Source organism: Rattus norvegicus, chromosome 5 (assembly GCF_036323735.1).
Source record: "Rattus norvegicus strain BN/NHsdMcwi chromosome 5, GRCr8, whole genome shotgun sequence".
NCBI classification, from domain to species: domain Eukaryota; kingdom Metazoa; phylum Chordata; class Mammalia; order Rodentia; family Muridae; genus Rattus; species Rattus norvegicus.
The window spans coordinates 33,153,162-33,169,427 of NC_086023.1; the positions used below are offsets into that span (position 1 = coordinate 33,153,162).

Sequence of the window (16,266 nt, forward strand, 5' to 3'; positions counted from 1 at the left end):
GAAACAGAGGTTTAATAGTAGCTGATACTTAGTGTTGTTCATCAGACTATATGATTGAGAGTCAAGCAGTGGGAAAGTAAACTTGAAATTGTCTCTAGAAGAGGAAAAATTCAGGTTGCAAATAATTGAGGCCTAGTAAGTCTTAATTCTGTCATTCCTCATAAAGAATTTGGAGGCCTAAGCTTTTAATTCCTAGGAATTTAATGCAGTAAACTGCATGTAATGTGTAAGTAAATACAAACTCACTACTTCTATTTGTTTGTGTCTTGGGATCACGGGAAAGTCAGTCAAGGCCACTGTTCATCAGGAACTGAATGGGAAGTTCTAAAGCCAGTGCCTCTGTTTCTGCTGTGGGAATGCTTGCTGTCCAGATTCTAACATTTAGTCCACAGTAGATGTCCCAGCTCGGCCTTTTGGTAGATTCTTGTTCGTTACTTGGATCCTCAGAGAAAGGATTTTTAATAGGAAAGAAAAAACCCTTCATTAAGCATGAATTTATTGCTTGTTTGAAAATGAGATATTTATTCTATAGCACAATTGTTGTGTGTTTATGTGTGCCTGTGTGTGTGTGTGTGCGTGTGTGTGTGTAAAAGTTGCCAGTGTCTAGCAACAATGAAATTTTACATAGATTTATGAGGACTGAATATACAAACTTCCATAAACTATTTTGAGATGGTATTCTCATCTCATAGTTATGAAATGAAATTTTCATTCTAGCTATTTCTCGAGGTTTTACAACTGTCAAAAATAGCATACTATTTTACATGTATTTTCCTTTAAGACCCAGAGCTTCATAGGCATTTGTATGAGCATACCATGGTAATAGTTGTGCGTGTATTTTCGTAGCAGAGTCTATAACAAGAGCTTATAGGGAAGAGTTGATAAGATGTATAGTTTATCTTAGTTGCCTTAGTAAAAGTTTACAAGATAGGTGTATTCAGTTGTAAACTTCTTTGCTTGTTTTAAATTTCTTTATTCAGTTGAGTTGAAGTTTTAGTTTTAAAGTACTGAATTTACAAATCTTCATTTAATTTCAAGTGTTCATTTCTAATAAGAATGGTTATTTATATGGATCATATACCAAAGCCTTCTGACATAAACTTTAATTTCCCCAAAGTAAAGCTTTCCTCTTTGCTCAATAATGTTTAGCTTATATATGAGAATTATACTTACAAATAAAGGTTTTACATCAGTAAATGTCCTAAGTTGCTATAGATTGTCCACTTGTAAAATGTCAGTTTACAACATGACACATAGGCACAGCTTCTGTAGGCTAGAGCCTAGGTTGTTTTATGCATTTATTTATGTTAATGTTAAAGGAATTATAAAGCGAATAGTTGGAGGACCATATGGATCTTATGGAAGAAGAATGTTTCTCTCACAGAAAAAATGTGTTACTGAAAAAGTCACAAAGCACAGATGTGTAATCCTTTAGAGCAGTGGGTTTCAGCCTGTGGGTTGCGACTTCTTGGGGGTAGCATAGCAGATATCCTGCATATCATATTTACATTATGATTCATAACAGTAGCAAGATTACAGTTATGAAGTAGCAATGAAATAATTTTATGGTTGGGGGTCAGCACAATATGAGGAAAGTATTAATGGGTCACGGCATTAGGAACATTGAGAACCACTGCTATAGAGCACATGCCAGTTTATAAACTCTGGCCTATGATATGATGTTCTAGAAGTTCTCACTGATAATTTTTACCATAATTATCACATTTTATTACTTTATTTATAGACCATTTTTATATATTCAGATTTTGCTATAATGGTTGATTACAATGTAGCAAATCAATTCCTGCCAAATATCAAGAGTAACAACTGAGCATAGTTACAGAATAAACTTTATGTAAGTGTGCTAACAACACAGTGAACAAAAGTGTGCAACTGATTGACAACCACAGAGAACCTTCCGGTTTCCGCTGTAGATAGGAATGAACACTTGCACTTGGAACACTGAAGACATTGTGTGGGGCATCTAATTGTTTTTCAGGATCCACCATGAAGCTGAAAGAAGAAAAAAAATAATAATGAGAATATGTGGTTTTAGGCCAGGAAAGTCCAAATTGTACAGACCATTTTCTTTACCTTCAGTCTGCAGAATTGTTTTTCTCGTTTTTAATTTTAGATGCTTTCGGATATTGAGTTATTCCTGTGTAATTATACTGTGGGCTTTTGTACTTTGTTGTCTAAGACTTTTTTATTACATATGAATATGCATAATATATTCATCTTTGTAACAAGATTATAAACACTCTGATGTTGCAATCTACCTAATCCTAGCAGTCGTTAGGAAAAAACATAACCTCTACATAGGTTTTAGTCTAAGCAAATGATTGTATTATAAATATTTTTAATAAATTTAGATGTAAACATTAGAAATGTGTGCACCAATGAATATAAACACCCAAGCATAGTCAATGACAAAGAAATAGTCCCTCCTGGCAAATCTCAGTAAAAAGCAGATGGGAAGGAGTAAACTTGGTTTCGGGAGTTAAATTGCTTGCACTCGGACCTTACTTACTTTGAGTACCTTTTTCCCTTCATGGCAAGGATATTCCAGGTCTTTAGCTGAGGACTTTACACTCTTGCTGTCTGCATGGCGTCTGACGGACTTGCATGACTGTATTTCAGCACGTGTCGTTGGACTTTTGAATTTAAAGTTTCAAAGGGATAGACTTTGGTTGGTTGCTATATTTGTGTCTGAATGGTATCTGGCTTGCTTGAAATATGTCTTCTGTTTTTCTAAACATCATAGCTGCTCCTTTCAGATTTTAGACTTAAATTTGTGCAGACAGTGGTTTTGATTACATTTCTAACCGCCACTGTGGTATAACATACAAAATGCACAAAAAACTGGTCAATAACTGGTACTAGAAGTGGAATGGCCATTTCAACAATACATAATGCCTAATTCCAGATTTCGGTTCAGGAGAGCGTTCATGTAAACACATCTGAGAAACTTTAAAATAGGTTGGGATACTCCAGTGCTTTGTTTGAGGTAGCTTTTAATTTGCTAACTTTTCTTTATGTTCTGTTAAGTTCCACTTGTCATTGTTGAGATTATGTATAATAGGCAAATAAATGCAAACTGGGACAGAAATTAAATAGCATAAAGTTCAGCATCTGAGATGGTGGATGTGCTAAGACAGTGGATGGAGTAATGCTTGTATCAGCGATGGGATAGTTCATCACATCAGAAATTCACCAAAATAATGAAGCCGGACCAGCAAACTTACTAGGTTATTTCACATTTAAAGTGCTCACCATAGCATTTCTTCCACCTTCTTATTAACACAAGATCCCGTTTTTGTATTATTTTTCTACTCTATTTTTGCTCATGTATTTTCTAGCCTGGATAGACTCGAACCCAATAAGAACAAAGAGTGCTTTCACCTTTTAAAACCAGTGGGTTCAGTATTGGGAGAATTGAAAATGGATCTGATGGCAGACACAAAAATATTAATATGAGACCTTGCAGATTTGCATCTCTACTGCCCATGCACATGTGACATGGAAAGCCATCTCTTCTCAACACCCGTGCGTGTGTGACACAGAAGGTCTTCATCGCTTCTGTCGGAACAGTTTGACTCGTTCGTGTCATGTGGTACCCGTGCAGCATTAAAGACAAGCTGAGGCAAATGCTAACTGTTTCCCCACACCTTTCAACAAAGGCTTATGTAGCCGGTCATATGTGCAGCATTTATTTGAATTGTAGGCAGAGCCTATTCAGAGCAGCAAATCTAAGCTTTGCACAGTAGTTAGCCTAGTAGCTGCCTCAGTCTCTTCCCTTCAGCTGGATGCCATACTTCCCGGGCCTTCCCCAACTATGGCCACTTGAATTGTACCCTGAGTCAAACTTCAAAACTTGAGAAAACTGAACCATGTGAATGGCTTTTTTCATTTGAGGATTAAGCCAGTTATACAGTGAGAGAAACTTTACATATGTCTCCCCAGGAAACCCTGCTAGCACAGTAAAGCTGCCCTCCCTGCCTTAGACTGTGAGAATCGCTAAACAGAAAGCTATCCCATCTGGTCACCTGTCTCCTCAACCAGCTGCAGCTCCAGAATTGGTTGCCTCGCCATCCACCTGTTCCTCAGTGCACCAAAATCTACTTGTTTCAAATCCCTCCCTCTCCATTAAGACACTTCCCTCAAGTAGTGATCTTGTCCGTTCCAATTTCCTTTGCCACTGTTTGAGGCATGTCACTACCAGTGCTCCGAGGAGCCAAGGTAGTTTTGCATTCTGCTCTGATCTTATCCTGTCTGTTTAGGTTCTCCTCCCTTGAATGGCGTCCTCATTCTCCTTAATAAAACAGGCTCTTCTTCTTCTGCAGATCTTTGTAGAAAGGCGTTTCTCCAGGCCTCTCTCAGATACTCAGTTATCTGCACATGTCCCCACTTAGAATTCATCTTGGAATTCTGCAGCTGGATCTGTAGCTGGAATCTCAGCAGACTCTTGGTGTGGGTGCTTTTCTTCCCTGGCCTAGGTCATCGTCCTGCTCGGTCAGTTCCCACTCCATGATGGCTATTTCTGTCTCAGCTGTCAGTTACTTCCGATTGGAATATGTTGTTATCCATTTTAAAAAAACCTCCAAGAACTCTAACTTGCTGTTATATCTACTTAAAATACACTTCGTCTTCAAGTTGAGAAAGGTAACTTTAAGTCTATAAAGCATGTGTTGCCTCTAGTGATAACTATTTTGCGCCTTGAACTGTGTTTTATTTTTATGTAAATGTGTGCTCTTTGTAAATATGTATTTACACAGCACACATATCGACTTATGTACATATAGTTTAAATTGGATAGACAGCCTTTGTCCTTAGAAACTGTTTTTATTCTGCAGTCAGTTAGCTCCAAGCAAAATGCATAGAACTAATAGTGCCAATAACTAGGTTAAGTATCCCAGGAACCCCACAGTCACATTATTACTACATTCATTATTACTCAATAAATATATTCATAGTAACTGAGTCAGTAGGTAGATATCACATGAATTTTCTCAGTAATCATAAGCTTTTCCTAGATATTTTTTTAGACAATTTCATTCCAAACATGTCTCCTCCTGTTCTTTCTCCCACTCACAAAAATAATTTTCATAATTATCACAATAGTTTTCTAACATAATTCTAACTTTCATCCTATGATCACTTATTCCAAATTGTATTCAGCATACCAGATTGCAATAGGAGATCATTTGAATTTTTTTAATGTTTATGGGTTGACTTACACTTAAATTTTGCTAAAATTGTGGTGACCAACTAACTACCAGCACTAGGTTTAATGTAGCTAGAAATGAAAAGCCATTAAGGACAAAAGGCAATAAAATACTTCTCCCCCTCTCCATATTGGAAATAAAGGAACAGTAAAGAAGGCACCATTGATTAAGTGTGGGGGGTCATGCAATCTTATGAAACAGAGCAAACAGAAGCATGCTCCAGGAGAGTTACCAGGAACGAGCATAGTAGATGTGAGCTCTGGAGTTTCCAAGAAATCCACGTTGCTTCTTTGGAACGTCTTGCTGTAATTTGTCTGGAGGTGGCTGCAAAATGATCGCAGGTTAAGGTGGTATGTTTTTTATTTAAAACCTTCCTAAGAGAGTACAGCAGAGAGCAAATTCAGCTGGGATGTCAAGATTTGGAGTGGTTTGAACTAAATGCCCAGATAGAGTCTGCTTTTGATGTTTATTCAACTTCAATGGAATCTAAAGAGTCGTCATTGTCATGAGAAACTTAGATAAAAGGCATTTAGGATAAGCAATAAGACGTGCTACAATGGGAGGTAGGCTAAATTCCAGGAGAGATGGACAATGAAAACAACTTGATATGTTCATATTTAAAGAATAGGACATCTAGGAACAGGAACTGTGAATTTTCCATGATTGGAGATGAGATGGGATGTAAACTATCTTTTAAAAGGCCGGAATGCTTGGAGTGGCCATCAGGGTCCCTGCCTGAGGTGCTGTGGTTGCCACTGGGTCTCCATTACTGCACAATATGTGTCAGTTATTTACCACCGGGCAAGCACTCTGCTGCACCCCAGGACTGCCCCTTGAAGCCACAAAAACATCAATGTAAGGTGAAATAGGAATCAGTTGAATTTCCCAGCCTTCGCTTACCTTTATTACCATGTTTAGCACTCCCATATTTACCACTGATTATTGGAGAGCAATATTTTCTGTACTACCTAAAACCATCAGGAATTGTTGATGTGATAGAATAAAGAGTTCCTTCATGTCATTTTAAAATTGCACACGTGTTAATTTACTAGACTGTATTAAAGCATTGGAATATTTTCAAGTGTATGAGTTGAGTTACACTTAAATTTTGCTAAAATTGTGATGACCAACTAGCTGCCAGTACTAGGTTTATTGTAGCGAGAAACAAATGGTCATTAAGGACAAAAGACAGTAAAATATTTCTTCCTCTCCACAAATTGTCAAAAAAGGAACAGGAAAGAAACCATTATTGATAAAAGTGTGGGAGATGATGAAACAAATAAGCACTAAGGACAAAATACCATAAACTACCTCACACCTCCAGTTTGAACTATGCTGGCTCCTGGTAACTCCCCTGGACCATGATCTATGTGCCCATGTGCTTTCTGCCTTCTCTCTCTCATTTTAAAAGATAGCATGATGTCCCACTCTTTATCGATTTTTTTAAAAAAAATTTTTCCTCTCAAAGTTGGTTTGTAAGCTTTTCTAGTCTTTTATTCCTTTATTGGTAATGTTTTAAGGATATTTGGAAACATCTTGGCCACTGTGAATAGTTTAAATTTAAATGAAACAAAATGATATTCACTGAGCTTATAGTTCATGAAGTGTCATGCCCTATCGCTTCTCCTCCTTAAGACACCCGTGACCCTGTTGTCTTAGGGTTTTTATTGCTGTGAAGAGACACCATGACGATGGCAACTCTTATAAGGGAAAACATTTAAATGGGGTTGGTTTGCAGTTCAGAGATTTAGTTCCTTATTGACATGGTGAGAAGCATGGTGCCATGCAGACAGACATGATGCTGTAGAAAGAGCTGATAGAGAGCTACATCTTGGTCCATAGGCAGCAGAAGACCGTCTGTCACACTGGGCATAGCTTGAGCATGTAAGACAGCAAAGCCTGCCCCCACAGTGATACACTTCCTCCAACACCGCAACTCCTATTAGTGCCACTCCTATGATCCAAGCATTCAAACCTATGAGCCTCTGGGGGGCATTTATTCAAAGCACCACATTTGTCTAATTCTGTTTCACCACGAGCATCAGTAAAATGCAAATACTCAAGGCAGGGTGAATATACAAAACTGTGAAATAAATTCTGAGGACTATAGGATTCAGTGTAACAAAGGAAGGAAAGTTTTAAGATGAAGTAAACACCTCAGACCTCGCGGTGCAGGTCTGGAATCATGGCTACTCTGGGCTGAAGCAAAAGCATTTCAAATTCAAGACCTGAGTGGGCTACAGAGTAAGTGCAAGATCATTCTGGACAACTTAATGGATCTGGTTTCAAAGCATAAACTTACAAGGAAGATGGGACATAACAGTGATGGAGTGCTTATCCAGAATGCTCAATGGTTCAATCTCCAGCACCAAATAAAGCTTTTTCAACAATCTAACCATTTCATTGTGTACATCGCCACGCCCATACTCAGTAAAACAAGTAATATTTTCTTCAGAACTTACCGGTTCCACACACTGCTATTCTCCCAGAACTCATAAATCATGTAGCGAGATTCATTTGAAAGCTTCTGTATAGAGATACTGAAATAGAAAAGGCATGATTGAACCCTGGAATTAGAGAAGCAAGTGGATGGGTAGGGGAGATGACTTGGCAAAGCATAAATAGCAAGTCCTAAGATCTTCATTTTAAGCTGTCTGTTTTCTCTATGAATAATGTGGAACCAATCAAGGAAGCCTCAGGCTTCCACTGTGTACATGAGTACCCACACATGTGCTAACACACATACCATGAGCACTGCACGTGCACACACACACATACATACACACACAAACATACACACACACAATTTCTAATCTGTATATGTAATATACAACAATGTTACCTATATGTATAAAAAACAAAGTAGCCTAAGCCAGGAAGAATATCAAATGACTTTATCATGAACTGAATAATTCAGGGTATCTATTTTGGCATACAATTTTAGTTTGAACACTTATTCAAAGTTCTTAGTTGTATATTTTGTGTTTTATGAATATCTTCATTTCTGATGCCCATGTAGGTCAGAAAAGGACATATTCCCCTGAAACTAGGGTAATTATTGTGAGCCACCATGTGGATATTTCAAATCCAACCTGGGTCCTCTAGGAGAGCAGCCAGTGCTCTTAACCACTGTGTCAGGAGCCATAATGGGACAAGCTAATAAACTAGCAGGTGATCTTCCTGAGATGGCCTGCTTCTGATTATTATATAATTGCAACAAGTTTGCCCTTACAAAGCAAGGCCATAAGGGAATTCATTTTAGGAAAAATTCCTACTATTAATATGCTTTTTCTGTTATTTTTAAACATATCTGACAATCACTAAGTAATAACCCACCCCTTTGGAGCAGATCTCTGCAGATCTGTGAAGATGTGCTGTCTTGTAGTGATGCTATATAAATAGATGACTTTAGTCAAGTCTTAATGATGACCCTATAAGAATTCCTAAAATTATATCAATGATTAGTAAGCTCTTTTACAGTTGGACTGCTATTAAGTCCTTTTCTGATAGTCAAAACTGCAATGAGAACTCTGCCAGTCTCCCAAGTGTCACCAGTTAATTGCTCTTAGTAACCAGAATTTCTCCTACTCAGAGCACATTCCAAGAGGTTGTAAAAAACTAACCAAAAGTCATAAAAAGGCAACTAATGCTTTATTTTAGGTGCTAGGAAAGAAGATAAAATATTGACTGGGTATATCTATACAAAACTTCACTAATAACTTAGTTATGGTTTTAAACCTTCGTGAACCTGTGGAGCTGTGACAGGTGATGGATGTTTAGCCAGATAATTACTCCTGATGGATATGCGTGCAAACATTCTCTGTTGTAAACTATTTCAATTTATGATTTGAGTTTTTTGTGTGAACCTGTGATGAACTTTGTAACATGTAATCATGTGCTCTAAAAGATGTATAAATATGAGGACAAAAAGAGATTTTTTTTCCCTTGGGAGAATATTTTTGCCTTTCCCCGCTTAGAGTAGAATTTTTACCCTTTTTCCACTTAGGTTCTTTCTGATTTTCCCCTTAGATAACTTTCATAGGGAACTTTTTACAACTTAGTAATAAATTCTATAATTACTTTTTTAAGTGTCCCTTTTTCTTCCTTAGACTTCCTACTAGCAGGCTGAAAGTGAGGGCTGCACAGTTCCTGCAGAGATAGAACAACAGCTGTTTACTTAATCCTCTGTGGTTCAGGACGAGGTGCTAAGTGCCAGAAGCTGCAGTTTTCTGGCCTCAGAGGAACACAGAAAGCAGGTCAGCTTCAGTAGCATAGTAACTTAGATAAGTAAACTTTTTATTATACAGCAACTCTAAATATCTCGTAAGACAAAGGCTTACCCTCAGCCAACGCTCTTACCCGTCCACTGCTTCAAGGAGAATGGACAAGAGCACTGACTCCTCTCTAGAGGTTCTGAGTTCAAATCCCACAACCACATGGTAGCTCACAACCATGTGTAGTGAGATTTGATGCCCTCTTCTGGTGTGTCTGAAGACAGTTACAATATACTTAGATAATAAATAAATCTTAAAAAAAAAAAAAAAAAGGGAACGAAGACCTCCCGGCAGCACTGAGCATCTCTCCAGCCCCCATTCAAAAATGTTACTAAGCATCTCTCATGCCAGCATTTACTAAAAATTCTTAGTTTTAAAAATATCCCGCTGATGGCAGTATACGCATAGTAGAGGACAGCCATACAAAGCCTAGAGAAAAGATGAACAAGTAGTGAAATAGCTTAGATGAGGAAGAGACACGTCAACATCAGAACAAAGGAACAGGGACATATTCACGAGGTTCATGAGCTTGTGTAAGAAAAGACAGCCCTGAGATGCATGTCAAACAATTCTTAATGACGTCTCTTTAGTCTAATACTTCACAATGTATCTAAGGCTCTACCAATGAAATAATCAATGCAGATTTAGGATTCGCCTTTTTGTGACCACCAGGTGGCAGTAACTTCACAAAGGAATTTTAATCTATTTTCGTTTTAAAAGATCCTGCTCATGGCAGTGTGGAGCATGCATAAAAGATATTTTGTTTCCTTTATTCTTGTAGTGTTGTATTTTTTAAATAGCTTTTAAAATATAATTTGGTTCCTTGGGCATGATGTGCTAATATTACTAGTTCAATTTAAGAATTTCCTGAATAAATGTTTGCTATATGGTAATAATTTATTATGACAGAGAGTTTGCAATTTTCTTACCCCAGGAATTCATGGTAAGCTTTGTGACTTTTTCCATAAACCTCCAAAGTGACTTGCAAACTGATATGCATATATATGCTTTTCTGGGAAGAGAAATCTCTAGCTTATTACTGTCTTGAAGGTGTCCCTAATGTTCAACTATAACCCAATAGTATATTGGGCAAATTTCAATTCTGTTTTCTTTAGGATAAAGGTTAAAACACACACCCTCGTATTTCAGGCCCTCATTAATTGCCTCTTGCAAACTAGTTATTGATATTAGTCATTATATTAAAAGCCCAGAAATGGTGCTTTAAAAATATTACACTTTCTGGACTAGCACAGGAAGGCCTATAAATTTGTAATTCCAGACTTTGAAAGACAGTTGGAGGAGGATCTTAAGTTTGAGGTTAACTTTGGCTAACTGGTGTGATATCCCTCAAACAATCGTTGAAGGTATATGTCATTGGTAGACATATCCCCAGTATTGCCCTCTTAATGAAATTCACATCTCAGCACAATGCCCAAGTTTGTGAAAGACTGGGGTAGAGGATTAGGTAAGAAGGATATCATGGGGTGATAGGGTAAAGAATGTCTGAACAGAACTACCACTCATTATGTGTGCTACCTTTGAACCATTACTTAATCTCAGTTTACCCCTCTGTGAAATGGTTCTATAAGGAATGGAGGGGAGGCCCTGTTACTCTTGGCTTCCTTCCTTCTCTGAGTGCCTTAACCACCAGGGCCAAACCCGTGGGTAAAAAAAGATGTAAGAGGAGAGACGCTCTCCACATTTCTACATACAGAGGTCTGTGTTTGGTCACCATATTTTATCTTTCCATTCAGATTGATGATTAATGATACTTCAGTGCACCCCATTAGTTCTTAAAGGAATCTCAAGCGTGAGTCTTAGAATACAATCCAGACATGGTTCCTGGGGCCCTGGCATTGGAAATATGAACATATCTAAATTCTAGAGTTTTGCAGCCGAGAGTAGCCTTAGAGATCACTTAGTTCTCACAACAACAACAGCAACAACAACAACAACCCTGTAGTATTTTAGGACAAGAATATGATTTAATTTGCTCACTACCTTAATGAGTAAAGATTCTGTTTCCAATGTTAGATCATAAAAATCTAACTTTTTTTTAAGGTAGGGCTGTCTTATGCTTGGTGTTGAGGCCTATTCTGAGAGCACACCGTGTATTCCATTTATCCCACTTCTGGCTCTCTTACAAAAGGTGCCGAACATTCTTAACTGCAGAGAGAGTGGGCAGCTTATACTAATATATCGTTTACAGCAACTTACATGAATGATCTGTCTGAGTTTTTCCTCCAAATATATATATATATATATATATATATTTGTGTGTGTGTGTGTGTGTGTGTGTGTGTGTGTGTATACAAGCATGCACACCAGGGTGGGTGGTGTGTGGAAGTCAGAAAGAAGCTGTAGAAATCAGTTCTCGTACTCCACCACATAGATCTCATTAAACTCAGGTCAATGATGACAAACACCTTAGTCACCCTGTTAGCCCTCATCAAAATCTTTAAAAGTACGATTGGCAGAGTGTTATAACCCAGCCTCTGTCCGACCACAGACTTCTGCATTTTTTGGTGAATACTCAGAGCGAGTTCTAATTCAGTTGCCTGAGTTTAACAAGATTATTACTGATATGACTGGAACCGGAAGGATCTTGTGTTTGTACTCCACCCCTAGTTAGCCACAAAGAGTTTGGGAATCTTTAACTCAACTATTTTTAAATACTGACAAGAGAGATTAAGCATGCAGTTTTGAGTGAAGTTTGGGCAAGTTTTTATTTATTTATTTATTTTTAACACACTAGAGCTGTCTTTTTTTCTCTAAACTGGATGCAATATATTCCTGTAATGATTCCCGTGAACTATCTAAGAAAATGAATGCAAAATTGCTAATCTTCTAAGGCTCCACCCCATGGCAGCACTCTGTGTCTTGTGTGGTGAGGCTTAGCAAAGCATGATGGGAGATGAATCTTTGCTAATTCATGGCGCTTCACCAGCTCAGCACTCGGCAGCTGTGGAGGGTACACAGGATCACAGTGGCGGACATTAGTGGAATTTGATGATTCGTCAACACTTGGAGAACCGAACTGATTAACTTGTACATCTGAAAAGCTGAATTAAATGGGCGAAGTCTCTCCCACAGGTGTTCCACCACTGTGGTCATTTTCTGATACTCACTACATCTGTATACATCCTGACAACCCCTGCAAAATAAATTAGCTGCAGAATCTGCATGAAGTGGATAGATGAAGAACCACTAAGAAACACAGCAGTGTTCAAAAAGGGGCAAGCTTCGGTGTCTCTCTTTGCCTCTGTGCACAGCAGGAATTGTTCTCTCTGATTCTGCACGATTTGCGCCAACCATCACAGATCTGCTAACTCTCTACCCCTCCCACAGAAGGTTCCTTCTCTCTGGTGCTACCTGCACCCAGGTTCCACTGCATAGGAAAATAATGTTTCAGAATCTTGAAAACTTTTGTGCCTTTTTAATGAATATAAAAGATCTAAACAATCCCTGGGAATTTGGCACAGACTTTTCTCCTATCTTTGCCAGTTCAAAAAGCGTTTACTGAGTTCAACCTTCTTCAATCGCATAGGTTCCTCCTTTTGTATTTTCAAAGCAGTTTTATTTTTAAACGAGTAGGCTTTAAAAAAACTACATACACCCCTGCCTTGGCAAATCTCTAAATCTTCCAAGAGTGAAAATGCTTTTATTTGTGCTCTTATGACCTTGATATGAAGTATATAGCAATCAAGGAAGTGCAGCATTTCCTAGTGTCTGTTACAAAGGCCATGCTGGGAGGTTGTGAGGAGTTAATGATGCTCACACCGCAGAGATGGGAGGTTAGCCAGGAAGAAGGCATTGGTGACTCCAGCTCATATTTCAGCCCTCAGTGGATGGAACATACTATATTGGGCAGTTCATACATAAACATTTCATGAGATTCGTGGGTATGTCCTAGTGTGTGTGTGTGTGTGTGTGTGTGTGTGTGTGTGTGTGTGTGCATGCGTGCATGCGTGTGTGTGTGTGTGTGTGTGTGTGTGTTTACTAGGGATTGAATCCAGAGCCTTATACAGCTGGGTAAACATTTTACCTCTGAGGTACATTCCTAATACTTTCTGTGTTTGAGACAAGGTCTCACTAAAATTGCCCAGGTTGGACTTAAACTCATTCTGTCATTTAGGCAGTCTCTCAACTATTTATCTTCCTGTCTTAAGTAGCTGGGACCACAGGACTGTGTGAGCAGGACTGCCTCCATGAGGTTCTTGATGATGAAAAGTGAAGTTTACGGTTAGTGAGAATTCCCAAGACACAAAGCTATGTATACCTAGCTTTAATTCCTGTTTAATTCTAGCTTTCTTCCAAGACCTGAAAGGTAGGTTTCATCATAAATAAAAATTAACTAACCACGAGAAAGAAGAGCAAAACAGAAACGTACTGCATGTGTTTTTATGAAGACAGTTGTACATCACACCAACACACCTCTGTTAATGTTTAAAGGACATTAAGGGAATGCAGTTGAAATAAAAGGAAGGGCAGATGTTGTGGACGTTTTCTGAGCACAGGTAGGTTTGGGCCTGTTCTGTGGACTTCTGACACAGCATGAGGGACCAGCTGGGTGTATATTTATGGAGCAGCCTGGCCAGGTCTGATGCATGTTAAGAAGGAATAAACCCTGCTGGATTATTGACCGATGACTGTGTATATGGGTTTCCAGGTCTGAAGGCAGGGTAGTCATAAAGTCTAGACAAATAGCTATCATTTGACAGTGACTTGGAGGGCACTGAAAAGTTCTCATGACAGGAATTCTACCATTATTTGTGGAAAATGATTCCAGTACTGGCTTATTGGACCGGCTGTATCAAGAAACTATAGATGGATGTAGTATAGTGTGTTCTATTACTCTTTACATAACAGCTGAGAGGAAGCCATGAAGTAAAGCGAGAAAATAAATGCTGCCACTGCTTCTGTGAATAACCAAGGTCTGAGAGCATAATTTTGGAGAGCCTTTCCATTCCCACAATGGTGGAAATGGTCATTAGTCCACAGGGCAATCAAGGCCAGACCCCCATGAGTGGAAGCCTTGTCTGTAGAGATGATTTTCAACCAGCGCTGGTTGCTGTGTGCAGAAGGGGAGATTTCAATCTATTTGAAACCTTTCTCATTCACAGTTTATTTCCCTCAGTGTGCCAAATGATTAAATCAACTTTGGTTCAAAGATCAAACAAAATATTCTGCTTAACTCTGCAAATATCATAACCTAGAGGGCTGGACTGCTATGTAGAATTTAATGTGAGGATTTGGAAATGCTTGTATAAGGGAGGGCTACTGGTTTCTTTGAATTAATTTTATACTCTGTCAATTTGCTGAAGTTGTTTATCAGCTGAAGGAGTTCTCTGGTGGAATTTTGGGGGTCCCTTTTATGTATACTATCGTATCATCTGCGAATAGGGAAACTTTGACTTCATCCTTTCCAATTTGTATCCTCTAATTGTCTTATTGCTCTAGCTAGAACTTCAAGTCTACATTGAAGAGTACTCTGGAACCTTGCCCCTCACCTGACCTCCCTCTTTTGCAAACAGTGTAAGGCTGGTGGTGGGGGAGGGCCTGGCTTGTACTCACCGCAGGCACCCACTTTGTGCTGAAGCGCTCTCCACGTAGTGCTTCAGAGCAAGCTGGAATTCTTCCAGATCCTCTTCTGTCACAGACATCTGGCGCTGCACAAGCATGATGTGCTGAGGAGGAAAGGGAGGTTATCATCTCACAACCACATGGCTGCCATCCAGAAACTAACCGGGGAAAGATGAGACTCTTCCATACCTGAAGTGATACAGAAGCCTGAAACTATGGAGCAACAGAAGCTAAAGAAAGTGCCCTCTGCACTGAGACATTTCCTTTTTAAAAGCAAGACAGGCAACTAGAATCATGGAGGGGCTTTCAACACCACTTCTCTGTGAGGCAGAGGTAGCAGACCATAGGCACCAGTATCTTAAAAACTTCCCGAAGTGTCTCTGATGGAGCATCACTGCCCCAAAGTTACCAAGTTTTAAAAAGAAGCTCTATCATTCTCTGCATAGCTCAGCTTCTTGGATATTTTGTGACATCGGATAATGGACAACTACTACAAACTTGCCTTTTAAAAATGTGAGCTTACTGATGCATTTCTCATGCTGCACCAGTGATTAAAAAGCTATTGTGACAAGCATTAATATTAATTGGGGGTTTCTAACCTGCCTTAGATAATTCAGTTCCCACATAAAAGACAAAACTCTTATATTTATAATAAGCTTTAACAGCACTAGGGCTGGGCAACCTCTATGGCTATTTTGTTTACTTCCCTGTAAATAACCCCAGGATATGACTTGGCTACGCTCGGCTTGGGCTGCTTATTCCAACTGGACAACCCTCTTGGACAGTCCTCAGGATCCCTTACCACAAGGCATCTTCCTTTCTCTCCACCTTTTCTTTGTTGTAGTGGTCCTGCTTCAGATCCCAAGCCCAGGAACTGAAGCCTTGCCTACCTTGTCTTCTGCCCAGCTACGAGCTGTAGGCATCTTTATTGACCAATCAGGGAAAACTCGAGGAGCAAGGTTATATAGCATCACTTGGTTTATGTGAGGATCTCCTCGTTCCTGAGGGCATCCAGACCTTGGGGGCCAGTGTTTAACGTTATAATATATAGCGACAGACCAAACCTCAATGGGCTATCGTATTTTCCCCATTTACAACATGTGCTGGTCAGAGCACCGCAACCCTGTGTGATGTTTCATACCATCAACATCACCAGATCTAGAATCACCTAAGAGACATACCTC

General features: G+C 39.0%; 1 protein-coding gene across 1 annotated transcript in view; it reads right to left on the reverse strand.

The window, feature by feature from the left end:
- Nucleotides 1-1,916: 1,916 nt before the first annotated feature.
- Nucleotides 1,917-16,266, reverse strand: part of Necab1 (N-terminal EF-hand calcium binding protein 1) — a 220,630-nt gene continuing 206,280 nt past the window's right edge. The window contains 4 exon segments of the mRNA NM_022302.1: nucleotides 1,917-2,013; nucleotides 5,458-5,549; nucleotides 7,688-7,765; nucleotides 15,074-15,186. Of these exon segments, the coding sequence (NP_071638.1) occupies nucleotides 1,985-2,013; nucleotides 5,458-5,549; nucleotides 7,688-7,765; nucleotides 15,074-15,186 (312 nt within the window). The 3' untranslated portion in view covers nucleotides 1,917-1,984.